Raw genomic sequence first — 27,996 nt, forward strand, 5'->3', positions numbered from 1 at the left:
GGGATCTCTCGATTCTGACACTGAGACTGTTATTTAGAAGATGATTGTGCTCTTTCATTTGCCCCTGGACTTGCACAGGATGAGACTATCTGGTACTTAGGTTCTCTATCCTCACAGGGCTGCACACCCTTACACAGGATGGGACCCTGTGTCCTGACTCATGCACCCATTCATAGATCACTGCTGTGCCTTTTAGTGGTTTGGAGGATACAGTAGAAAAGGTTAGGATTTTAGATTTGGAATAATTGAGGGGGGGAAAAGCTTCCAAAATTATTTTTTTAATGAATTATTTTAGATTAATAATATTTGGAAATCACATACCCTTAAAAGAAATTGTAAATATTTATGAAGGAAAGCATACATAGAACATTCTTGAGATGTGCTATTTTAGTCAAGGGGATTTGAAACTCTCCCAATACTGAAGACAAACCCTGTAAAGAAAAAGAAGCATTTAATTTGACTTGTAGTATTTTCATATAACAGTTCATTAAACATTTCTTACCTCTTCAAAATACCTGGAAGTAATTGAAGATACAATTTAGAGATGGAATTATTGAGTCATTGCCTGTAGTCATGCTGCTAAATTCAGTAGAACTAGACAAAAATCCAGATTGACTTTTGGTTGTGAATTCCATGGATTAAGAGTAAGATCAGTGGGACACTGGAGTCATTTCAGTAGAAGTTATACTTAAGTTAGAGTACCTGGGGAGCTGTCCTTGGAAGGCTTATCATGTCACAGGCTACTGGTGGAAAAGTGCTCTGATCTTCTGCCTTTATACTTTTTCCAGAGTGTGAACCCTCCAAGAGAGTTATAAAACTTCTGATCTCTCTTTTCTCTCGCTCTCTCTCTCTCTCTCTCTCTCTCTCTCTCTCTCTTCACTCTCTCTCTCTCTCTCTCTCTCTCTCTCTCTCTCTCTCTCTCTCCTCTCTCTCGCTCTCCTCTCTCTCTCTCTCTCTCACACACCACACACACACACACACACACACACACATCTGTCTGGCATAATACTCTTTACGTGATAATACTAAAACTTAGTCCCAAAGTTTGCAGCCTATCAAAACTAATGCTTAAGATCCCATCTCAGGCTTTTTGCCTTTTAAACAATGGTGGGCAAGTTATTAGTTAAGCTAGTGAAATTTCTACCGAATCCTTGTCAGCAAAGGTAAGGGTGGGGGGTAGACCTGGGGTTGGTATTTGTAAGTCTTGGAGGTCATGGAATGATGCTATGCTGGATAAGTGGTACTCTCCAAAAGATTAATATTGGAGTTTTAGGTAATTTTTTTAGTGTTCTCCTATGTGTTCATTTGTTGATTGATTGTTGAATTGACTGTGAGGCTTTTTTTTTAAAGAGGTTATTTTTTATTTTATGTATTCAGTGTTTTACATGCATATGTAAATGCACCACATGCATGCCTGGTGCCTGTGGAAGCCAGAAAAGAAAGAGGTGTCCAGACCCCCTGGAACTACTGGAGTTACAGATTGTTGTGAGTTTCCATGTGGGTGCTAGGAGCGAGCCTTTACAAGTGAAGAAAATGCTCTTAATGACTGAACCACCTTTGAGCCTCAGCTGAAACTTTATAATCCCTTCAGTAATATCATCAGAAAGTAGCCACTTTGCCTTGGGTAATGTGAACAACCACCTTCCAGAAAGGAAAAGCCACAGGACTAAGATTTGTGGTGAATTAGGAACTAGTTTTTGATTAGACCTATATTTTCATTCTGATTACTAGAACAGTTCAAATTTATACCATTGAAATGGTGATGTCTTTTTATAGTCCAACAACTTTACATGGCTTTTACAGTTGAATTTCAAGAATCTGTTGTTTCTCTTCTGATTGTCCCCTTATTGGATATGAGCTTTTGCAGTGGCCCTTCTGTTCAAGGTTAGTCCTCCCTCTTTGTTTGAGGGCTTAAACTGTGTCTTTTTGTTGCTACCTTTTTTTTTTGACATACTCTCTGCTGCCTGCTCTAAGTGATCATGTTTGTCTAGTCGGCAGTCGCTGTGTTGAGTGGTCATGGTGAATACTAAATGGACATTGTCTGTTATGAACACTCTTCCCAAATGATCCCCACGTAGATTATTTTCTAGGGAATGACTAGCTACATCCTTTTTGTCATGAAATGTTCCTTTGATTTTTAGCACAAGTTATGGCAGTATACAAATGATTCTCAGATAAAATGATGTTGACAGTATTTCTCCTTTTAACGGTCTATGTTAAACTATACTAAGTTTCATTCAAACTTTCGGTATTTTTTTTTTTTTTCCACAAATAAAAGTACTGCCTGATGTTTAGTTAAAGTAGATCCACCTTGGCTTAATTTTATTAATCTTGTTCCATACTGTTGTTTTAAACACTACTGAGAATTGCCAACAACTCTTTACTGAGAATTGCTTCCTTTTGAGGCCAATAATTGTTGGGAGAACAATTAAGGAAAAAATAGTTGAAAGACTATTTTGAATCTTGCTGGACTTTAGGGGCATCTGCTTGTCCTGTTGTGCTAGCTAGACTAACCTGTGCCTGCCATCTTTGCATTGAGTCTTCTCTCTCTGTAGTGGCTTGGGAAAGTACTATGATAAGTATTTGGTTTTTGAGAAAGGCCAGCAAACAGCATAGAAATCTGTGCATTGCTAAAATACTAGAGTCTCTAGGTGATTTCTGTGATGTATCTTGGCCTGGAAAAACTGTCTTTTCTAAAATGATATGACAGCAACAAGAAAGGCAAGATTTGATTGACTTGTGTTTTCATAGCTTTTTAAGTCTCTAGAGCAGAAATGGACTCATCTAAAAAAGGTCAGCATTAGCTACAAATAAATAGAATGAAAGGTAAAAGCCAGGAAGAGGTTCCTTTGTACTATGAAATAATTTCCTTTCTCAGGGTGTAAGACAGCAGCAGCTAGTAAAACACCATAGAAAGAGCTAGAAGAAATACTTATTTGAGATTGTAGTGGTTAAGTAAAATTAGGTTGCTAGAGAGATGAAGATAAATGTCTGAATCCAAATTTTAAGAGTCAGTACCTGTGCTATGTTCTCTCAGAAGAAAGATGAAGGGCCGATCTGCTTTAAAAGCAGGAGTCCGGGACCTCCTCAGCAGCACCACGGCTGGGAGAGAATAGACCCTGTCACGTTTCCTGTCCACTGCAAAGCACATGCAGATGTAGATACATAGGTACTAACCTTGATTTGTCTTTAAGGAGTCAAAACATCTTAGTGACATTTTTCTGTGTGGTACTATGGGAGTGCAAATGGTGAAATTAAAGAGGAAAGATACTACTTAACCAATCCTGTGTCTCATTTTTAAAATATTCCATGAAATAGCTTCCCTCAAAGGTGAAATGCTGTATAGTTCTATTCTTTGTTGGTTGGGACAATGATACTTGTTAAAATTGGTATCATTGCTTTTCAAAAGATTTTGGCTTCTGTCATTTAAAAAAAAAAAAGGCGACATCACACCTGGGCTTGGGTTTAAGTGGTGTGGTTTACTACTGGAATCAACTGGGCAGACTCAACAAGGCTAGACCTGCGTGAGCCGCTCTACACTGCTGAGTGCCTGGACTTCTGGATGTACTGTGGCTGCCGATGACTTGGTGCCCTCTCTGAAAGCTCCATCTTGGCCTTGTGGGTTGCTTCAGAAACATAAAAGTCATCTTGTCCTAATTCGAAAATGACAGAAACGTGAAGTGACTTACTTACGTTTTCTGTATGTACCATGTATGTGTTTGAAGACTCATAGGTAGTCAGTGCTGCAAGTACATAGGGAGTTATTAGATAGGAAACTGCCACTTTATTGTTTTTCTCCAACTCTCAAAAGCCTTATTCACAAAATTTAATACAGCTTCCCCCAAATTAGTAGAGACTGAACTCATAAAGTTCATTTTAAATGTTAATATTAAAATCTTTAGCCTATATTTTCTAGAACTTAGGTAAGTCATTAGGCTCCCAAGAGTGTGTTATAAAGTAGTTACTATTGCCCAGGAAGAAGGTCAAGAAGCTTTTGAGATAATTTCCCCTTGACTGTCTTCTTGGGCTGTAGTTCTTAAGATACTGAAGATAAAGTCACAGGATTGTATTGAGGATAATCCAGTGTTAGAAATGCCTGCTGTTCCTTCCATTCTGTGGAGCTGGCTGTGCTGCTTGGCTAGTTAACATTAACAGCTGGAACCTGCAGAGAAATGTGAGGTTATAGCTGTATGTGTGCTAACACTTTAAAAGATAAGCTTAGCAAATAGTAATGAGAGAACTTAGAAGGCTTGACAGATTTCTGTAATTGAACAATTCTCCAAAGATGAAATATATTTGCAATACAGGGCGAAGGTCAGCTAAGACTTTAAGCTGCCCAGCCCTTCTGTCTGAGAGGAAGTGCTAATCTGGTATCACACACACCCCATCAGAACTGAGAATATCCAGGTTTCAGACCCAAAGCCCATTTCTACCCAACCCCTTCCATTCAAGAAACTGCCCTCAGTAGCACACCATCAGAGAGACTTGGGTCTTAGCAGTCATTTTGATGTATTTAGGGAGCTTTGCTTGTTAGATTGGTCTGCACTAGACATGCACATGCAAGGAGATGGCCCCTGAAGGTTATGTAAGACTAAAAAGGAGCCCAGGGTACACATTCTTGTGTATCATCATTGCAGTGAGACAGTGGGGTATCAGATGGTTATTCCCGTTACAGGGAACAACTTTGCTGGCAGTAGAGGACAGGAAGAAGTCAGTAGATGTTCACTTGGTACCAGTGGAGAGTCAGGTTGGTTTAACGGTCTTTTTCTGCTTGACTTTGAGAGAAGAAACAAGATTGATTCTCTGTTAAGGATTAACCACTTGTAGTCCATTGAGCAAACCGTGGCAAAATTCAAGTTTTGTAAAGAGCAGCTTTGATAATCAGTTGAGGCTTTACTGTCTGTGACTTCATTACTATTCCGTCTGAACACTTTGTTATGATTAAATGAGTGAAGCTTCCCTTTTGAAACCTTGTCAACTAACATACAGCAAATCTGAATACACCTTCCGTAAGCTAAGTCGGGCTGTTTTCAGTGTCTTTGAAACGGCAAGTGCATTGCTTCAGTAGACTTTTCCCCCACCAGATTCTAAGAATGACCCAATAATTGTTGGTGTTTGCATACCCATAGCTGAGACTACTCATAGCTAGTATGCCACCAACATAACATCTTTGAAGTTAAAGTGGGAGATGCACATTAATAGCTCCCACGTTGTTGTGAGTAGGAAACTTTCTTTGAGCTGCCGATATGCTAATGTTTGCTGTTGAGTAGCTCCAGCAAAACTGCAGTACATAGCTTTGAACCCCAAAGCCACCCTCACCTCCCATTTATCCCAGTTTACTAGCTGAACATTCTGGAAGCACTTCAGCCAACTATAAACATCAGTGCCCATATTACATGTTACACAGCAAATGTGAAGGATTCTTCCGCCCTTCCTCCCAGCATACTGCCCATTTCTCTTCCATGGCACTATTAAGGATTGCCCCTCCGTCTTAGACTGTTACCTCTAGCAAGTAGACATTATGGCATATTCACTTTACTACTTTGCCCAATTTTCAGAATAATGCTTAGTACATAACACGTGTCAAAGAAGTGATTGGTGTATATATCCAGGAGTAAGCACGCTGTGGTCTTTGGCAAGTAATTCATTTCTCACCCCCTTGCTTGGTCTACTGTTGGTCACACGTTTGCAAATCATTGTCTGCATTTTGACATCGTCTCCTCCTCAGGATGGGGATGGGCATCATTTGCTTCCTTTTGTGTCTCTGATGATGATGATTTCCTTTAGGAAGAGCTACTTGCTTGTCTTTTTCATCCTTTGACTTAGCTACTAAGAAGTGACTGGTAGGTGTGTAGTGTACCATTGCAGCTAGCCCGGGATATGAAGTGTCAGGAAGAGTCTTGGGTGGCTCAACTAGCTATAGTTGGTTGCTTTCTGTCTTTGCCTCATTCTTTCCTTATTCCTTTCTGTGCGGTGTTGACTGTGCTCCCTCTGACCTAAGCTAATTCATGCACTTTAGACAATTGGCTTATTGGAGTCATTACCTTGGCTTGAACTTCTTACAGGGCAGAAATGGGAAGCTGACTACCTGCTTATGAAAGCAAAGACTAAGATGGTTTCTAAAGAGTTTTGAGTTTGTACACAAGGAACACTTCCTGAACTGGGGTGTTCATATCAAAGCCTGCTACTGATGGTTCTTAAGGAGGGGGTTTACACAGAAAGGGCCTACCTGTCCTCTCCAGTGAGGAGACTGGAACAATTCAATAACTGTGTCTGTAGAGGTGTCAGTGGGGAGGGAGAGCTATATCTAGGCTCAGGTGAGCTTTGAAATGTTGAGTTCTTAAAATAAGAGAAGTGCTTTTTAGCTGGGAAAGGAGATTGTAAGTGATTCTGGCTTTGGAACCTAATGGAAAGGAAAGCTTTGTTGGGCTTCCTCGGTAATACAAATGTGTGACCCCTTGTTAATTGAAGAGAGGATGGCTCTGTTTTCTGATCACTTCTTCTCTTGTAAAAACTGCAGATAAGGAGCCGGGCGGTGGTGGCGCATACCTTTAATCCCAGCACTTGGGAGGCAGGGCAGGAGGATCTCTGAGTTCAAGGCCAGCCTGGTCTCCAAAGCGAGTTCCAGGAAAGGCACAAAGCTACACAGAGAAACCCTGTCTCGAAAAAACAAAACAAACAAAAAACTGCAGATAGGCTGGTAAGATGGCTCAGCAGGTAGGTGAAGGTTCTTGCCTCACAAATCTGATGACCTTGGTTCAATCCTTGGAACATACATAAAAGTGGAAGGAGAGAACCGACTTCTCAGAGTTGTCTTCTGACCTCCACATGTGTGGATCATGTACTCCCTCACCCCAGCATGCACGCACAATGTTTAATTTTAAAAACCAAGATATTGTGCCATACAATTGTAAGGTGGCTGGTAGCTCTCCGTTTGTTTAATGGCGTTTGTTCTAATCGCCTTGTCTCTACAATAGGCAGAAGCCCACTGGTATGACATGAGTGGTCTTGGGTCATGTTTAAAGAAGGTCTTCGGAAAGCTATATCTTAGTTGGCAAGATGTATCTATTAAGGTCAGATATTAAAATTTTTAGCTATCACCAATTTCATATCTGTCCCAGTAACTCAGTTTCATTACCAGAGCAAGAAACAGCCTTATATTATTTTTTTGAGACAGGGTTTCTCTCTGTAACAGCTCTGGCTGTCCTAGAACTTGCTCTGTAGACCAGGATGGCCTCAAAGTCACAGAGATCCATCTGCCTCTGCCTCTGCCTCTGCCTCCCTGAGTGCTGGGATTAAAAGCGTGCACCACCACATCCCGGCAGATTATTTTTAATAAGTGTAAGCTGCTTAATTAATCAAAGCAGGTGTTGGGTCATCATTTGTTGATTTCTGTATTATTGGCACAAAACAATGGAAAGAAGATTGTTAAGTCTTTTCAGTAAGAAACATGAATATAAGGTCCATATTTAACACATGCTGAATTATTAAGTAAGCCAGATCTTTGAGCCTGTAGTTCAATTCGTTTGAACAAATGTAAGTAAATGAATTGGATTAGATGCGAGCCATCTAAATGGTACCCACAAGACTTGGAGACAGGCTGGGGTGATGGCTCAGTTGGTAAAGTGCTTGCTGTGTAAGCATGAGGACCCAGATTTGACCCCATGTTAAGGCGAAGGGACACTGTGTTGTGTGCGGTTCCAGCACTGCATGGGCTGGAAGGAGTAAGGGAGAAAGGCTTGGAGTCCCGTAGCTTGCTGCCCAGTGTAGCCTAATCCCAGTGAGCATTTCTGTCTCCAAAAAGTGGGTCACTTATCATATAGGCCATGGGTATTTTTGCTTATAGTGGGACTGCAAGATGGGTGAAGAACACTACAAGATTGACATTTGAATATGTCTTTCTCACATTCTGAGGGAGAAAGGCTGGGAATTATGAAGGAGCAACAGTAAAACGGATTAATGCAGTGGTATGGAAGAAAGGGCCAAATAGCCTCAAAGCTGGCTAATTTTTTCCTTTTGGTACTGGGAACCGAACCCAGCACCCTAAAGTTTTTAATTTGGATGACTAAAAGAGTAATAGAATTTCCATTAGCTGAATTTTGAAGCTTGAGAAGACCACCTGCTTGCCCATTATAAGACAGAATGTGCGCCGGGCAGTGGTGGCGCACGCCTTGAATCCCAGCACTTGGGAGGCAGAGACAGGCGGATCTCTGTGAGTTCGAGGCCAGCCTGGGCTACCAAGTGAGTTCCAGGAAAGGCCCAAAGCTACACAAGAGAAACCCTGTCTCGAAAAACCAAAGGGGAAAAAAAAAAAAAAAAGATAGAATGTGCATAACTTGGCTGTCCCTCACGCCTTGCCTTTGATCATTTTGCTGTTATATTTTTCCTTTCCTGCAGTGTTAAAGCATGCCTGTAAGGAAATGTGTGGCTTGTGGTTCAGTATTGGCCTTGTGTCTAATTGTATACCAAGTACTGTGGACACTAGAAAGCCTAACTATTGTCTTATCTCTGTACATTTAGACAAGTAAAGCGGTGATAGGTAGGTTTTTTTGGGGTGTGTGTTGTGTGTGTGTCGTAGCGTTGGAGATGGAACCCAGGACTTTGTGCATACTCAGCAAGCACTTTACTATGAACTCGTAGCCCCGAGATGGCAAATTTTTAGTACTGTAATTAGATGTTTCCTGCCATGCTTTATTTAATAAGTGACTTGCTGCTGTTCTGTTTGGTTACGTCTAAAGCACAAGCCAGGACTTGATGATCAGACTCTCATTATTTCTGTGATCAAGAAGGATTCTGAACAAAGTTTTAGTACCAGGTATTCCAATGGTCTGGTGTTGAAGATGGTAACTTTCAAGTTCACCAAGTAAAGGCAATGTCAACACTAATGAGAATGTCTGCCGCAGTGTTTTTCCTCACAGCTAATCTGTAGAGTAGATACAGTCCAGGGCCTTTTGAGTTGGCAAAAGTTGAGAGAGTGGTTCCCTCAAGAAATTCTCCAAGTAGATGTTACCATTCCTTTTCCTTTCGGTGTGCAGTGTAAGCTCAGATGACAGGCTACCATGGTCCTTGTGGATCGGCAGCAGCATGTTAACTATGGAAAAGAATTTGAGCATGGATGCTAAGAAGAAGAGCATCTTGAGGCAAGGTCATGAAAGCACGGGAAATCTGAGAATGGATGAAGGAAAGGTTTACACTTAGCTCATCACAAAAGGCAGGGGGAGTTAAAGGCAGCCAGGAAGGAAAAGGGTTGCAATAGGATGACCATGATGCTGAAGGTTCTGGTGCTGCCTTAGTCTTCATGAGAGTCTGGTCATGGCAGAGGGAGGGCTTTCTACTTATGGCCACTTTCTCCACTGTGAAGGTGGTTTCCAATTGCGTGCTTAATATCCCCAAGGAGCACCCTCACCCACCAAATCTAATCCAAACTTGATGTTATCAGAGGCACCACATTCCTACATAAAGCCAACCACTTTATTCTTTTAATCAAGTGTTTCACTGTCAAAAGCTCTATGGAGCCGGCTGGTGCGCACGTCTTTAATCCAGCACTCGGGAGGCAGAGCCAGGCGGATCTCTGCGAGTTCGAGGCCAGCCTGGGCTACCAAGTGAGTCCCAGGAAAGGTGCAAAGCTACACAGAGAAACCCTGTCTCGAAAAGCAAAAAAAAAAAAAAGAAAAAAGAAAAAGAAAAAAGCTCTATGGAAACAATAAAGATTCTTTTAATCAGAGTCTAACAAAACTGTCCCAAACATAATGCCCCCCAAAAATTGGAAGAATTGAAAAATTATTACCTGAAATTCCTTCAAGTTAGCTTTGAGTGGGTCAAAAAGATCAGTGATACCCCATGATCTTAAAATGCTTTTTAAGTCAAACTGATTTTGGATCCGAAACCTGCAAAACAAAAGCAAACTATCAGTTGCTCTTTAGGATTCACACTATTCTCTCACACATGCCTCATGAAGTATGAGGTTCTAAATGGAGATCAGTGCACGCTCAACTCCCACCCCACTGTGTTCTTCATTATTCCTTCCCTTGAGTCAGACCTGGGACTAACCTGCCCCCTCTGGCCTTTTCCCCAGCGTGTCTATGCTGCTTATTTATGATGGCCCTGTTTTCCTTGACTGCCTTTTAGTAACTCCATTCTTCAGCTATTACTTGCCTACTCAGATTTTCTGACTTTTCCAAAATGGTACTGGAGTTAGAATCCAGGACCCCCTGCATACTCAACTAATATTCTATTTCTTAAGCTCCACTCCTAGCCTAGTCACTCCTGGTTCTTAAAGTCCAATTTGCAAAGTTGTACTCTTAGGGTGTACAGTGTGCGGTGCACCTCAGTTCAAATCTGGGCTATGGGAGCCCAGCCACGATCACTTGGACTTTGCCCCTCACATTTGGGTAGAATCTCAGACAATATAGATACATAATAGTAGCTCTAGTGCCTTGTGTAGTTTTTTCTACTGTGTAACACATTTTCATGTTTGCTGCGTGCAGTATGTGCCTTTGCTGTGAGCAGAGAAGGAACTAAGCCTTGAATTGCCCCGTAAGCCATTGAGCGCAGAAAGAATCAGCACATCAGCATTTCCCAGGAGGAAAGCACTTATTTGCTGTTGAAGAAGCCTTCAAATAGACTGCATCTGCCATTTGTCTTTGAAATTATATATATATATATATATATATAATTTAATGGTCTTTTGTATAAACCATACATAACTTTAGAAAAGCAAAAAAATATGTTGACATTTCTCAAACTATTCGGCCCACTTCCGAAATTGTCTTAAGCACAAGAGAACATCCTTTTCGAAAACTGTAAACGCTGAACGTACCACTTAGCGCTATGGACCTGGTTTTTCAGTTTGGTTCCTCTCATCAGGAACTTCTTATTTTACAGACTCAGTGGCAAGTTCCCTGAACTCTATTTCCTGGTTGTATTTCTTTGTGAAATGAACATGACAGCCATCAAATCAAATCAAAATAGGCTTGTGACAATTCACTGCAGAGTAAAGAGTTCAGTACAGTGCCCAGCATGGCCTGGTGCTTAGCATTGTGTTTTCACGGTGCTCACAACAATATCAAGAAAGTTAAAGTCTCTTTGAAACCAAAGACATGAGTGAGAAAACTGAATAATAATACCATGTTTTAGTAAAGTAGCAGCACAAGTCAGGTCTGACTTCGAAAGATTCAGGGGTGTTCCTGTATGATCATGAAAGCAGAACGAGAAGAAACGCCACAGGAACTCTAATAAACAGCCAAGAAGCTGCCGCCTAACCTGTACAGAAGCTAGACTAGGGCATTAAAGAAAACAAAGCCATGTTCCATATGAATTCTCAACAACATAGTAGGGATTGGCTTGAATGAAATTGGGTCAAATGAATCCAGCATCACATAAATCCTGCCACAATCAGGTAGACTTTATTGCAAGAATGCAAGACATAAAAATAAGATAACACATGCTAATAAAGTAAGGGTTAAGATCACATGGTCATCTCAACAGATGCAGAAAAGGCTTTATCAAAATCTAACACCTTTTCACGATTGAAAATGCAATGAGGACTTAAGTAGGTGTTCAATGAAGAACACTTAGCGGCATGTATTTTTTTTAGTCTGTTTGTTTCCCCAATTTCTTGAGACCAGAAGTTATTGAACAACCCCTCACCTTTAGCCATGAGAGGCTAAAGACAACATCTTGACTATATAAAACAAACTCCTTCATCTGGTCTGGGGGTCGGGGGCGCGGAACACCAAAACAAAAAGCAACCAACCAACAACACAACAAAAGCAATATCAAAATACTCAAAGACCAACCTAAATGGGGTTATTTTGATTGAGTCGATCACAACTCAAAACGATTAAAAAGAATGTACACAAAAGCTCCCCACCCAACAGATCAGCAAGCTACTTTTCCCCCAATTAACAAAAGATTTTTTTTGTCTACACTTTTTTCAGCCCTAAGATAACAAGTAGTGCAGAACATTGAGGTTGGGAGAACTTCTTATTGCAAAAAGGGTAGATAAATCACAAAGAGGCGTCTCAAACTGGTCACAAACAATAATAAAAATAAAACTGTTTTCCCCCTCCCTCCTCCCCCCCTCCTAGATCCCGCAAAAAGGAAAAACCAGTAAGCAAATTACTGTGTGTTTTCACCTTGTGCTCAAGATTAAGGGTTTGCCCATTTGCACTCGATGCATACGAACACAGGAATTCATACACAAAAGAGCAAACCAGTTGGCACCAGTATGTGGAAGGGAATTTAAGGAACATCCCACGGTCCTATGCAACAACGCCCCAGACCTATTGGGACTTTTATAGATATCTCTCAGTGCTGCTTGTTTGCAGGGGATAGCACTTGGCGCAGGTAAATTGGGTAACAAAAGAGGCGTAGCTCTTGGAAAAGCTTCAAGGGGTCGCCGGGAACAAATTTACAAAGGTACCCAATTAGTACACAATATAATGTAGAAAAAATGGTGAGAGGGAGTGTGAGGAGAGAATTAGAAAAAGGGGCTTTTAAAAGAGGGGAATTTATTTTATTATATTAAAATATTTTATTGGTGAAGGTTCACAAGGTTTATGTGAGAAATCTTATCTGATATGCATAGATGACTTGGTCTGTATTAAAGCAAACTCCTTGGCCTTTTAACTACGAAAAAAGAGCTTTTTTGTCTTAGGAGAGTTTCCCCATTATACTCTACCCCCCCACCAGTTTTTTTAAGCCATTACATGTCTCTCAAAAAAACCACATAACTTTAAGAAGAATTAAGTTTTGGTGAAAAATAAGAATTTAGAGTATTACTCAATAAAAATGGGAGGAGGTTACAAAAGGGGGGGAAAAGGGGGGAAAAAGAATATCAAAAAACTAATTTTATTCTGGAAATAATAAAGATAGTTTTTCCAATTATGTGTAGCGATTTTTTGATCTTATTTATATTGAACATAACTGTGTGAGGTTAGGAGAAAATGAAAAAAATTTCTCAGATTAAATTCAGTTCCCCCAATGATCATAAACAACTCTACCAAAAACCAAAATAAAATGCACAAACCAGTATATTTCTCTTTATTAAATAAGAGCGAGGTCTTAATAGTTTAGAAAGGGATAATTAGATGCAAGGCTCTCAATTTTTTTGAGGGAATGAACCAGGGGGGAACCTAACGAGTGAACTGAATGGAGCATCAATACAGTCATTCAAAATTATATTATTAAGCTTTTCCCAAATTAACCATTTTTTTTTTTTCTTAATAATTGGACAAAAAGTTTTTGAGGATTTTGGAAAAACTTCAGGGAAAAAAAAAAAATTAGGGTTTTTTCCAAAATTTTTTTCTTTAAATAGTTTCCCCCACCCCAAAAATTAACGGGGGAGCCCAAAAAAAAATTAACTTAGAAATAATTTATGGTAAAAATAAAAGGAAGTGGGGCAAGGAATGACCCCTCAAAGGGAGATACCACGCGGCATGCTTGAGGATGAGACACCCATGTCAGAATAGAATAATACTCCCCTTTGGGGAACAAATGCAATTTGGAACATACAGATATATCAAGGGCATGTCACCAAAGGTAACCAAAGCTCACAGCTTTGAGGACACCCATTGTTGTAAGAGGGAAGGGAAAAAAAAGAAAGACGTTGAGGTCTGTTTTCTTAGTCTCTAAGAATGCAATCTTACTCTTCTGTTTGGGAAATTTTTTTTGCCCACCCAAGGTAGAAATTCACGTGATTTTTCAAACAGGATAAGCGACATTCAGTTTGGGTCTCTCTCTCCAACCGTTTGATCTTCTTGATAAAAATTCTGGTTATAAGTGGGGCCCAGCTCACAAAAGTCACTTTAGGAAAATATAGAGCCAATGTTGTTGTGTTTTGACCGAAGTGCTGTTAGATGGGACCTCACTATCCTGACCGACTTCTAGGATGGATCTGTAAGCGATTTGATTCTAATGTAAAGCCACTCTAGTCGAGCACTCAGTATAATCAAACAATGTGTTTAAATTTATAAGGCTCAAAGAAGAAAATCGAGCGGGCGTTGGAAACAAAGGCTTGGAACTCCCACTTCCTGGCTGATGTCGTACAAGGCGAGACTGCGACAACACGCTGGTTTGTATTATTTCTTTTCATCGGGGAAAAAGAAAGCACTCCCGCTGAAGCCCGCAAGTGGCGGGGAGGACACAAAAAGACCCTCTACATGACTCTGTAAAAAAAAATTTAAAGAAACTCTCTGTGAAGTATCTAAAAAGGCCTCCACCGCCTGAGGAGGCTACCACGGGCGGTTTGGGAGTACTGTGCCCGCCAAGTCCCGGCGACATTAGTGTCAAGAATCCATCAACGAGCCCCCTGCAACCTCTAGAGGAGAGAAACCTGGGAAAGGGCGGGCTGGAGTTCGGAGCAACACCCCCCGGAGAGCAACGGCAAAAAAAAAAAAAAGATATATAATAATTAAAATATATGCTATGAAGTTTAGAGATGTACCACAAAGGACACAGCACTGAGAAGAAGAGACTGAACAAACACCAGAGATTTCGAGCTCTCCAATGGCCGAACAAATGGATCAAAATTAATAGCCAAACTTCAGCACGAAGAAGGGGTCGAAAGGAGGGAGAGAACAGAACAATACACCCCTCAATCCCAGTTTATTGTGTCTGAAAAAATAGGCAAAATCTCAAAATTTATAGAAACACATACTAAGCATAGATCAAAAAAAAAGAAAAAAAACAAAAACATAAAAAATGAAAAGAAAAAAGAAAAACCCCCCCCAAAAGGAAAGAAGAGATATGTATTTTTCTTATTCTTGTCAACGAGAGGGGCCCCTCGATAGTGGAAAAAAAAAAAATAAGATTTTTCTCGCCGAGAAAAGACCAGGGCGTCAAGATGTCTTATTTACTGCACAATGACGCAAATAATACAAAACACTCAATATGGGTTTAGGGGCCATAATGTTAAGCTTTTCTTCTCTACTTAGAAAAAAAATGAGATTTCATAAGAAGCATACTCAAAACTATAAACATTTTGGGGCATTCAAGAACTAGTAGAGGTCGAATCACATTTCCCTTATTCAAGAGAGAAAACTGGATAAAAAATTAAAATTAGGGTTTTTGTCCATGAGAGCAATTTGCACACCTCACCTCGAATCACTCACATGCAAAAACACATTGATAGGGAGGGTGCTGCCTTAGGGCCTTATGATATCATTTTCACACTTAAAAAAAAATAATGAACTGAAAGAGGGGTTAGGGAGTAAGTCTTACTCGTCACTATGGAGTTCATAATTTGCTCATGGGGCTCTCAGACTTGATGTGGACTCTCCAGATAGACACGTACACATAACATGGCATATAACACTGAGGCAAAAGTTAAGAAAACTTTTAATGCAATACACATAAGAAAACACATAAGTTCACTTATAGCTGAAATTCTCACGGAGCGAGTAGTGTATCAACTCTTTGAAAAATTGGAGGTGAGCAGATCGGCTAAAAAGAATTTAGAATTGTCTTGGCGAAGGGGATAGATAAGAAATTTTTGCAGTATATATAGTGTCTTGTGTGTGTGTTCATTTTCTGTAATGATTTGGCACCCGTGTTGCTTAATTTATGATTGTTCTCATATCTTTACCACGGAAGGAACACTCTTACAGACAGAATTGAAAGGCATACTTATGCAAAGGACATCACCAACATCTAAGCTTAAAAAAAACATAATTTCCTTTACAACACCATAATATGGGATAAGTGTTCTCTCGGACTGTTTTCAACCCAAAAGCGAAAATAAGAAAAAGAAAAAGTCAAGGAGCCATGTTTCCCTACGCAACTATTGACTATAGGATTAGTAACTACCTGTGTTGGTGGGGCACGCTCATTTTGCATATAGTTTTTGCTTGATATCAGTGATCCCTATTTCCAAATTTATAACTATTAGCTGTTTACAAAGAAATTAGGACATACAACCCTACTCGCCGTTTGGTGTGGTATGTCAGCTAACTTTGTTCAATGATACTGGCGGGCGCCTTTGTTGGACTATATTTAGAGCAGATTCAAATCTGCAGCGGTTTCCCCGCCCTCTAATTATACCCTATAGGTTGATTTAATTGTTGCTGCACGTGGCCAAGAAGGTGGGGGGGGGGCCGGGCCAAGTTAGTTAGGCGGGGAGTCGAGAAAACAAAATATCACAAAGATTTCTCTAGGTATATTGCTCTGTTGCGGGGCCTGTTTCTTTTTGTTTTCAGAATTTGGTTATTTTTATTCTCTCTGTGGCTCCTTCAAAGTATAGTAACATCATTCATAAATAACATACTGTACACAAAAGGATAAACATATTAAAAATATAATTCTTTTTTAATACTCAACCAAAAACAAATATATAATGGGCCGCTTTATGATAATTTCGTCAAGGCAGTACAGAAAAACATTTAATAACTACTAATACTCTTGGTAATAAAATTGGGGCGGGAACCAAAAGGCAGGGTCAAAAGAACAAAGGCCAAGGGCTATTAAAGCTAACTAATTTCTGCTTCTCAAGTTGTCAAGGTACAATAATAATTCACAGTGCAAAAACCTGAAAAGTAAGAATAAAACCTATAAAACTCTTGGAAAAACTAGGCATTGATCTTTGAGACTTTAATTAGACAATGATTTTTAGGAATTACACAAACAGTATCTCCTAGAAATGGCTGCATAAGCAAGACCAGAGCAGTGGCCATCAATGGACCTGTTAACATGAAAGGGGGGGATTTCCTCTGAGTCACACCTCCAGATAAAGAACTGAAGGCAGCTAATGACTGCTGTATGTATGTAACTATAATAGCAATTTGAGGAGGGGCATGGGAGCGGCTCCAGAGAGGGTAGCTGGGAAGGCCTGGAAGGCGGAAAGGGAGGAGGAAAAGTAATGTTATTCCATTTCAACTAAAAGCATTTAAAAAGAATGCTTAAATCAAACATGGTATATCCATGCACTAGAATGTTATTCAGTCATTATAAAGAGATGAAATGTTCAAACTTTGTGCTAGCTGAAAAAGGTCCAATAAAAGGGCTAACACTGTACTTTTTGATTTGCACGAACTATCCCTAAAAGATAATCCATAGAGATAGAGCAAAGGAGTGGCTGCCTAGCACTGAGAAGTGATGACTAATGAATATGAGTTTCTTTTGAAGGTAATGAACCTCTTCAGAACTTGGAGTTGGTTGGAGGTGCAGCTCAGTTGATAAAGTGCTTGCCTAGCATGCACGAAGCCCCAGGTTTGATCCCCAGTACTACAAAGACCATCTGCCCTGGTGCACACCTATGAGTCCAGGAGTCGGGATCCAGAGGCAGAAGGGTCAGAAGTTGAAGGTCATCCTTGGCTATGTGAAACACTCAAAAAAAAATTATAATTAGTATTAATGGTTGCAAAATTTTGTAAATATACTAAAAAAGACATGCAATGTGCACTTATTATTATTTATTTATTTATTTATTTATTTATTTATTTATTATTTATTCATTCATTAAGATAGGGTTTGCTAAATAGCTGTGGCTGTCTTAGAACTAACTATGTAGACCAGGCTGGCCTCGAACTCTCAGAGATCTGCCTGCCTCTGCCTCCCAAGTGCTGAGATTAAAAGTAGTGTACTAGCACACTCGGCTCAATGTGCACTTTAAAAGTGACTTTTATGGCCATTACATCACATTTAAAAGAGAGAAAGAGAGAGAATGTCCTTAGAAAAGTATTGCACATCATGGTGGCCAGTGGTTTTCTTCAAGGAGGCAAAACTCAGTTATATCATTTCAATTTGCTTGGGTGTGTCCCCAAAGGTTCTTGTGCTGGAAGCTTGTCTCCCAGGGTAGTGGTATTAAGTTGGTGGGCCTTTGGGATGTGGGCCTGATAGAGGGTGACCGCTCAGGACAGCCCCTGAGGGCTATAAACTAGTTCTGCTCTTGCTTTCCACGGAGTGGTTCTCAGTGCATTAGAAGGCAGAGGCAGATGGAAGTTAACCCAGGAAGTTAACTCAACTGTATGCGCCATGATCTACTTTGCAGTGACTTTAGAAGAGACTTGACCCCCAGGGAACTTCTCCTTAGCCTAAGCTCATTTGACAAGCTAGTCCAGTAGGAACAGGCCTTGGAGTCTGACCGCTAAGCCCACTGGTTACCATACTGATTCCCCTGTAAGGAAGACGCAGCCACTCACCTGGGAGGAACACATCCATCCTGGTTCTCTTCAGCCTGGTGGCCCAGAGATGGATGACTCTGGCTGTGAGGTGTGGTTCAATGAGGTCCAGAGGTATCCTTGTCTTTCGGAAGCACCAGGAACAAACTGGCCACCCTTCCCAGGTACAACAGCTCTAGAACATCTACTTTATGGCCTGCAGCATCCTGGAACTGACCTAAGGGTTCAGTGGGTCAGGAATTAGCTCTGTCTTAGGAGCCAGGGAAACCATACATGCCATAAACCTGGGGTAGGCAGACTTACAAGACTGCACTAGTAAAGGAGAATGCCAATTTCAGCCTCAGGAAGCAGTCTGAGTATGGGAACTGTTGGGTGACATGGCCCCTTTACTGACCCTAAAGCCCTCTAAGATCTCCCATGGGGTCTTACTCAAGGATCCATAGCAGCTGCGCCTGCTGGGGCAATGTCTTGAGGGAGCTTGACCAGTCTGCGCTTATTGGGGCCCAGGATCTTTGTCTTACATCTTGTTTTTCAAGAAAGGCTTTAAATCTACATTTCCTATGAAAAATCCCCAACTCTTGAAACACCTCACAGACCCAACAAAACACACATCCTGGCTGGATTTGGCTTGAGGACTGATCGTGTTCAACTGTGACGTAAACACATAGTTCTCAGGCTGGGCACCTGTGAGTTTGTGGGTAGAGAAAATTGCTGGTTGAAGACAAGTCCAGGCCACCAGGCAGAGTGTGACTGCAGAAGGATGAGATGGGACAGGTGGCAGATTGCAGCAGAACACACTGGCTGGAGGAGGGATGGGGTGCTGCTGGGGGATTTAGGGAGAAAGGGGGAGATGAGTGTTAGCTGTGGCTCATCCTTAGCACAGAGCCGGCTGGCATTTATAGCATACATGAGCCCACCAGGCATCTGCTGACACTGGGAACCTCCCCCACTGATCGGGACAAGTAACCATAGGCAGGAGGGCCACACGGAGCAATGGCATTTCAGGACCAGGGGGCCCTGTAGTCTGGAGGCCTATTTAGCCCTCATTTGGTCCAGGCTGGGTGTTCTGCCATGAAAGTGTCTTCTAGGAGAGGTGTTTGGTCCAGGCATTTTTGATTTCATATGATCATGTTCATACTCAGTGCAGAGGCCAATGCCAGGCATGAAATGGGGTTCTCTTCCACATTTGTGTCCTCGGCATCCGGATGGACCACCATCCAAGGCCCCTCTGTAAGTCTCCTGCGACTCCGCGCTTGCTTTCCTTCACTCACCCATGTGTCCATCCAACCCTGTGACACAGAGACCACCTCCCCTCTCTTGTCTGAGTTGCTGGCTTTCCTCTAACTTTCTGATGTGAAGGGGAGGGGGACTCACCGTAACTGACCTCTGCCACTTGGTGCATCCCTGGGACTTGAAGGATGAGGCCATGGGCGCAGGTGAAAGGCAGGGACTGCGAGGCTAGGGAAGAGAATCTCCTCTGCCAGGTACTTTGGAAGGTCATGGTGCTCATGATGGAGAGCTGAGTAGACAGGGCACCAGCCCGTCCCCACAGTGGGCTACCTGGACCCTCACCTATAGATAGAAGAGCTTGTTTCTCTCTCCCCCTCCCTCTCTCCCCACTCCGGCCTTCCTCCCCACTCCTCCCGATTCATGTTATTTTCAGTTTATCAGAGAAGCTTTAATTCCGTATGCTCAAGGGACCCACAGTGGCTGGCTGCTAACTGGCTTTGAACTTATTGTCATGGAAATGGGGAGTGAGAACTCAGGCTCTCAGTGGGCCCCTGATAACCGCACTCCCTGCTCAGGGCTCAGGGACAGTGAGGCACCTTACAATTTGAACTGCAGCTTTCTTATTAGCATGTATTCATTATAGTCTCCCTCCCTCCCTGTTTCTCATGGTGCCCAGAATGCCCAGGGTCTGTTGAGTCATTTCCCAGAGATCAGCAGGCAGTCTCCCCAGGCAGATGCTTGCAGGGAGCTCTAGAGAAGACTTCACTCTGTCACCCCCATCTTGGGGGCCACTAATTGCTGAGCCGCATCCCTCACCACCCTTTGCTGAGGCAACTATGATCCGAACACAGTCTGGGGAGGCTGCGGTTAGAACGTCATGTAAGAACAGGAAGGAGCAAGCAGACCATCCCTACAGGGACAGTTTCTGTTCCAGGCCTTCAGTGTTTAATAAACACACTGTGGGCCAGGTTCTGCCTAAATGCTTGAAGAAATCTCCCTGACTTTTTGGTGTTGTTCCTCATTTCCCAATGAGAGAAGTGGGGCTCAGAGAAGTTGCCCACATACTACCATTCACCCAGTCACCCCCCAAAAGATCCTTGCTTTTGAATCTGAGCATATTCACCAGCTCCATAGTCATCGCTTTGAATAGCTACACCAAGTCTTCCTTTTTTAAGGGGAAGCCAGGCTGTGAGTTGAGAACACCTATGTTGAATTTCGAGTGGGTTCCTTGGCAGCTCAAGGAGGAGACAGGGAATCACTCCTTAATCAAAAACATATTTTAACTATGTGTCTATGTGTTTGTCTCCGTGGGAGTATGTGCACATGAGAGCAGGTAGCCTTGGAGGCTAGAAGAGGGTATCAGATCCTCCACAGGGGGTTAAAAAAGCAGTTGTGGGCTTTCAGGTCCACGCTCTTCACAGCTGAGCCATATCTCTGGCTGCAAAGATCACTCCTTGTAAAATAAATTGCTGAAGACAGCATAGAGCATTTGAAAATACTGAGGGAGTGCAGCACTCAGTCTACATGCATCCCAGCTTTCTGTTTGTGTGTTTGTTTCTTGGTCTTCTAAGACAGGGTTCCTCTGTGTACCTTTGGAGACTGTCCTGGTCTCACAGAGATCCGCCTGCCTCTGACTCCCAAGTGCTGGGATTAAAGGCTTGGCCTCTGCCCTGTTTTTAAGTAACACTGGATCTTGAACATTCTCCATTTATCTGAGTCTTTTGTGTGTTTACCAAGAACACTGCAGCCAGTCTACCTGGATTAGAATCCTGGCTTGGCGGCCCATGGGCAAGCAAGAAACTCAACCCTTGGTGCTTCGGTTCCTCCATTTGTGAAAAGGAGACAGCCCCCACCTTTTAGACTCAATGGGCAGGTGAAATGGAATCCGATTTCAAACAGCACTAAATAAATAGATGAAAGACTAGCAGGTGTTTGTGACTTCCACCCACTTCATAACAATCATAGCACACGGTGGTACCACTGATGATTGGATTATGCATAGCAAAACTCCAATAGAACCAAGTGAAACATTAATTAGAACTTGTCCTTGTGTGTGTTTCCTTAACCTAAGTTTCCCAGAAGCTACTTTTCTGCCCCCCCCCCCCCCCCCGTCCCTCCACCCCACTGCAGTTTGTGTCTGTCACCTGGGGTTAATTGTAGGTGAAAACAGAACTCGGTGAGAAATGGCCTGGGGAGAGTGACATGGGACAAATCCTGCAGGGTGTTTCCAGAGGTGATAGGCTCTGAGGAACACCTTTCCGTGTGCCCATGTGCTCAAGTATGGGTGTGTATGTGGGCGTATGTGTGTATTTATGCTGGGGTGTGAAGAGAGGAAACCGAGGAGGCACAAGCCAGCTTTGGTTGTTTCACAGAACATGGACGTCACCGTCACTCAAAGGCAGATCTGCTGTCTCAAGCTCTGCCGTAATTCAGGGCATCCTGAGCCTCACCACGGCTTCTGACAAATGATAGGTGATGACACTATTTCTTTCCAGCCCTCTGCCCTTGGCCTCGCCAAGGAGGGTGGTTTGCCTCTTACCTGTGCTCTGTCTGGCTGTGCCTTTAGAGACCTCCAGGGTGGTGCTGTTGGGCTCACTAAAGTTGGCTGGCTCCAGACTGCTGTTGGCCCACCAGGAGACCTGCTCCACAAAGCAGGGGGACAGAGACGTTCCGGTTTGCATGAAAAGGGTGCAGGCCAGCTCCATCCCGATGCCCTGACTGGAGCTGTGCAGTGTGGTATAAACAGCGTGCAGGAACGCTCTCACTCGCGGGTCTGTGAAAAAGGAGTGCTTGAAGGGCTTGCACAGCGCCCATCTTGCAGGTTGTCTCAGAAGGTGTGTCCCCCCCAAAAAAATCCCTCACTGGAAATGGCATAGCTACCTGAGTCAAAATCCACCTAACCCTGTAGCTTAAAAGTTGGTCCGCAAACATGCTAGATCATGAACAAATGTAGCTGGAAGGGAGTCTGCTGATGCCTTGGAAGTGGCAAAGCTGCGCTTTCCTGACTTCCTGATTCAGAGACATTGCTGAGTTCCGGGAGGTGAGTGTAGCAAGCTTTTTCGTCGGCCACCAGCTCACAAACATGGAGACGATTTATTGATTATGAAAGCTTGGCCATTAGGTTTTGGTCCCCCTAGCTCTTATAATTTAAATTAACCTGTTTCTATTATTTTACGTTCTATCACATGGCTCAGTTACCTTTTCTCTGTCCCATATGTCCGACTTGTTCTGCGACCTCTTGGCATTTCTGGTGCACCTAGATTCATCCTTCTGACTTCCTCCCTCTCTGCCTGGAAGTCCCGCCTATCCTCTCCTGCCTAGCTACTGGCCATTCAGCTTTTTATTACACCAATCACAGCAACACATTGTCACACAGTGTATAAATATTCCACAGCAGGAGAGCCTAGAGCTGGGATCTGGCAGGTCCATTGTGCCATGATGGAATTTCTAAGATGGACCTAGAGAGTTAGATATGTGCAGTATTGTAACAATGGTGGCAATGGCTAAGGAGCTGCTGTCCAAGTTAGGCTTTGCTGTGATTATGCACTACAACCAAAGGCAACTTGGGGAAGAAATAGTTTATTTTACTTTACCTTACAGTTTACAGTCCTCAATGAGGGCAGAAACTCAAGGCAGGAGCCTAGAGACAGGAACTGAAGCAGAAACCACAGAAGACCGCTGCTTCCTGGCTTGCTCCCTGTGTCTTGCTCAGCCTGCTTTCTAATACAAACCAGGAACTAGCTGTCCAGGTGGCAGCACCCACAGTAGACTGGGTCCTTCCACATCCATCATTAATCAAGGAAATGTCACACAGTCTTGCCTACAGGACAATCTGAGGGAAGCATTTTCTCAACTAAGGTTCCTCTTCCCAGTGTGTCAGAACACCTGTCTTGTCAACATATCAAACCTAAGTTCTCGAATGTAGGGTCTTACTGAACTAACCCCCTGCTCTCTTAAACGTCTCTTGTCATATGTTCCATTACAGCAAAGAGAAACAACAACAACAACAACAACAAAACAATACAGCCTGGGACTGCTGTTCTTAGAGCCAGAAATAGTAGCAGAGTGACCATCCTGAAGTGGATTTTTATGTGATTTCCTGTCTCCACTGAGCCTGACTAATCCCTGTCCATCTACACACAGAGAAGCTCGTTTACATACATTCCAGAATGTGCAATGCTAGAATAGATTTTTAAAGCTTGATGCTGTCTACAAACATTGTACACAACACTCCACAGTCCAGTTACAATGAATGCTCTCAGCAACACTTTGAAATAAAGGCTGTGGTCCTTCTGTTGTAGGGAGGAGGCAGCTGAGGCTCAAACCCATTCATCACTTGCTTAGGGTCACCATGTCGGAGGTCGTGCTGTGGCCCACAGGAAGAGGAGTATCTGGGCTTGAGAAGACCCTGCTTGGAGGATCTCTGTTCTCCTGATGAACAGGAGGTGTGGAGCACATAGACTTTTGGGGGGAATGGGGCTATATTTACTACATTCTAGAGCCTCTAGAGGCAGAAGTGAATGTCTGAGAGCTGAGACAAGGCTCTCCAAGCTCTCTGAGAGGAACCATGTCTCTGCTGGCTTCCACTCAGCCTCCTTCCTCCAAAGTAAAAAGGTGTTGGAGAGTGCCTAGAATTAAGTAGTTGTAACAGGGTGCTGAGAGAGAAAAGGAAGAAGAAATAAACCCACAGGACCTGAAAAATCATCCTTTTAGTTTATCTGATAGGTGACTCCAAAGCTGGTGGATCTGGGCTCTGGAAGGTTCTAGACTCTGGAAGATTCATGTCTATAAAAATTTCAAACTATGAGAAATGTCTTCCAAATACAGATATTTTAATTTTCAAGAACTCTGAGAAGGGTGTGTGCAGGTACTCCCAGCAGGCGTGGTTGGGATGGGAGGAGAATGAACCTGCCTCTGATGGGGAAGAGAGAAAGCAAGGTGCTTATAAATTGATGCAACTGCTTCCTGGCCCCAGCGGGGAGGAACTGTAGAGAGAGCACAGGCTTTTGGAATCAACAATCTGGAGCTGGAACCCTGGCTCTGTCACCTGCCACTGGGTCAGATGGGCTTTGCCGAGCCATTTATCTCTTGTGTTAGTCTGTGAGAATCAAATGGCACAGTTGCAAAAGAAAATTCAAATTACAAAACAGAATTCTTTCCCTGGGACTGGACCACCTTCCTTTCTGAACCCTCTGTGCTAAAGTGGTCTCATTAATTTACCTAGAAGAATAATGAAAACGCTTAGAAGCTGGAGCATTGGGGAATTGTGCGTTCCCCATAGACACAAGACCCAGAGAATCCAGGCTGGATCTGACTTGAAAGCCTGCTCCCCGAGGACTCGTTTTCACAGTATTAGAAGTTGCTGTGCAAGCTTCCAAGGGAGGGAAGCAGCCAGTAGTCTTACCAGAAGAACTACAACAATGACCAGCATGGCACAAAACCCCAGAGGGGTAACAGTGGTACACGTACCTTGTCAGTAGCCCACAGCTCTCTAATTGAACGTAAGACCCACTCAACAAGGGGGAAATCATCCTTGGTATGGGAAACCTAGCCAACCACCCGGATCTTAGAGGAGAACCTGCAACCACTGCTTTACTAACCAGCATAGTTTCTAAAGGCATTCCAAATATCTAGTCTTTATACCCACAGATAAGAGTAGCTCTCAACCCTCACCAAAGAAACCTCTCCTTGCAACAGATTGGAGACCATTTACAGAACACCACAACCGGTCAAATGCAGTGCATGATTCTGTAGTGCCCAGACCCAATAGATAACACCTGCAGCACAACTCCTTCACCTCAGGTAACACAGTGAGGGAGAGGGGGCTGAAAGGCTGTAAGAATGAGAGGACCAAGAAATCTACTGTGAGACTGTGTCTCTCACAAATGACAGGGACGTTTTACCCATGCAAGCACTACGATGATAGACATGCTAATATAGAAGGGAAATCTCCTGGAGTCTTAGCCCTAGAAAAAGAACTACAGGCAACTGAGGAATGCTGAGAAAGAAAGAAATAGCCTCCCCACGGAAGAGCCCTCCCCTAATTGGTTATCCAATACCAAGTGGTCAAACCCTGAAATCGTACATATACAAGTACCATTAAGTGGACTGAACAGGTTGTGTTTATATATTTAGGTATTTGTGTGTGTGTGTGTGTGTGTGTGTGTGTGTGTGTGTGTGTGTGTGTATCAATAGCAAATAAAAAGAGGCCACGATTTCAAGAAGGAGCAAGGGGGCTGGAGGTATATATGGGAAGGAGTTGAGGGAGGAGAGGAAAGAGGAAAAATGATGTAATTATATTTTAATTAAAAAGAAAGAATATATTAAGAGTTAAATTCCGTGTACATGTGTGTTTGTGCACATGAACGCAATGCTCCCAGAAGCCAGAAGATGGTGTTGGAGCTGGAGTTTCAGGTGTTTATGAGCTCTCTGGCATGAGTACTGGGAACCAAGTGTGGGTCCTCTGCAAGAGAAGCATGTGCTTCTAACTGCTGTGCTATGGACATCTTCCCAGTCCTGTATTACCTTGTAAAAGAAAAGCTGGGCTGTGGCAGGCAGCTGGCATTGTGTATGACTGTAAGCAGGGCACAACACAACTAAAATGGAGAGAGTGATGAAGAGACTCTGAGGATGCCTGGCCCTGTTCTTACTGACTGATGATGGCTCCAGGCGAAGCTAGAGCAGTGTGTGGTTCAGAATGTAAGGGGTTTTTTTGGTTTGTTGTCCTGCAATAGAATTCCTGACACCTGGACAGGAACTAACGGGCTCTGTGGAAGCCCCGTTTCATCATCATAGTTGTCAGCCAGTTAACCAGGTACCACGATGGCATCCGGTCTCGGAACTGACCCTCTCTTGCACGTCCCACTCTAATCACCCTGACTTGTGTGAGACTCTGTGGAAGGCTGAAGGGCCCGCCTTTTCCTTAGTTTTTGCAGTTCTGCTTCCTGGCCAGGTCACATATATTATTTTCTGGGGATCCTCTGACCTGCTGGTGGAATCACAAAAACACTTGACACCCATCTCCATCTACAAATACACACATGGCACCCACCCCTATCTGCAAACACACAGCACCCACCCCCGTCTACACGTGTTGTTCCCCTGAGACCGAGTTGCTACCTTCAGAGTTCTCCTCACGTACACAAGCCAAGTCCCTAAGCAGTCGTGGCCCTTCTAGAGAGAGCACCACAACTCTTGGTGAATCGTGCTGTGCTGACTCTAACAGGAGCCCGTGGACCTGTCCACTCCTATGGTACATAACTGCTGAGAACAGCAAAGGTCTAAAAACTACCTCAAGTTTCAGTTGTCACGGGAGAGAACAAACCCATCTGTTATCCAGCTGGAGTGTAAGACTTGTTTCAGCAGTGGCCAGCGTATGCACCCAGGAGGACAGGCAGTTCAGGCGGCACTTGGTACCTGACCAGTTGAGTGCCAACCTTGGCTTGCCAGCTCAAGCAAAGGAAGCCGTGGCCAGGCTGGGTTGACATTATTTCTTGTGACATATTTCTTCTGACAAATCTTAATTCATACAAAGACCACTCATGTCATTTTTAGTGACATGTTCATTGTTTTGATGGGGTTTTTGCTCCATAACTGGAACTGAGAAATCTGCCTCAGCCGCCACAGTAAGCTTTTTATTGGCATCCTGTTCTGAGACTGACAAGGAAGGTGATGTTTGCCGTAGCCTACAGTTGGTCAAGTGCTGAGCTGCATTAGGAGTGTAGGTTCATGTGGGCTGAACTGTGTCCTGAAGACTCTTATCACTGTCAGGGGAGCTGTTCTGAGATACACAATACAAAGATTTAAGCCGATGAATTGAGCACTGGCCGGAAATCACAGAATCATGACAATAGGTTGGCCAGAAGCATGGTCTTGGATCTAAACAGTTTGAATTAAATCCAGCCCTGCCACTGATTGGCTATGTGACCTAGCAAGTTGCCTCTACCCTGTGCCTATCTACTTCCCCAGATAAAGATGAAAATGACGTCATCAACCTCAAAAGGTGTTTGAAGCAATCAGTGAATGTTTACAAGGTGTTTCCCATGCTGCCCAGCTACAACAGGCACATAAACAGGGGCCGGGGGTTGCTCAAGACTGAAGTACTGCCATGAGGCTGGAAGGGAGGCTGCACAGTTGAGAGCAAGCACGGCTGTAACGTCTGAGTGCTTCACGCACGCACGCACACGCACGCACGCACGCACGCACGCACGCACGCACGCACGCACGGGCATGGGGAGCTGAGCTCCCACTCCTGAGAGCACGGGAGCAGAGAGGAGCAGGGACCAGGCAAGAGAGAAAAAGCCTCTTACCTTGCACGGTATACCCCAGGGCACTCGCCAGCTGCCAGCCAGTGTTTCCCCGGGCTCCAAACTGCAGGATCTCCAGGAGAGGGACACACTGGCGGGGGAGATGACAAAAATTCGTCCCGTTCCTCTCTGCTGCTGCACTCCGGTAGAGGTGAAGGGCAAACTCGGTCTCAGCAACCACAGGCCTTCACTGAGGGGGCTGCTTCCTGCTGAGGAGCAGGAGGAGAGAAGAAAGAGGGTGACCAGCAGGAGAGGCGGCATGGAGGCTGGGTACCTGCAGTTCGGAGGGAGGAGGAGAAGCAGAAGGAGAGATGCTGGCGACAGTGACGACAGCTTGTCCCATC

The 27,996-nt window shown here is 43.4% G+C and overlaps 1 protein-coding gene across 1 annotated transcript; it reads right to left on the reverse strand.

The window, feature by feature from the left end:
- Positions 1–296: 296 nt before the first annotated feature.
- Positions 297–27,990, reverse strand: LOC114693808 (serpin E3). The gene is given in 11 exon segments (XM_028870336.2): positions 297–431; positions 3,019–3,126; positions 3,591–3,653; position 9,641; positions 9,788–9,887; positions 18,134–18,235; positions 18,237–18,333; positions 19,491–19,688; positions 21,886–22,119; positions 27,656–27,823; positions 27,826–27,990. Coding segments are annotated over 11 exon segments (1,203 nt in total). The 5' UTR covers positions 27,914–27,990; the 3' UTR covers positions 297–387.
- Between the last annotated feature and the right edge of the window lie 6 nt (positions 27,991–27,996).

This window comes from Peromyscus leucopus, unplaced genomic scaffold, assembly GCF_004664715.2.
Source record: "Peromyscus leucopus breed LL Stock unplaced genomic scaffold, UCI_PerLeu_2.1 scaffold_244, whole genome shotgun sequence".
NCBI classification, from domain to species: Eukaryota; Metazoa; Chordata; class Mammalia; order Rodentia; family Cricetidae; genus Peromyscus; species Peromyscus leucopus.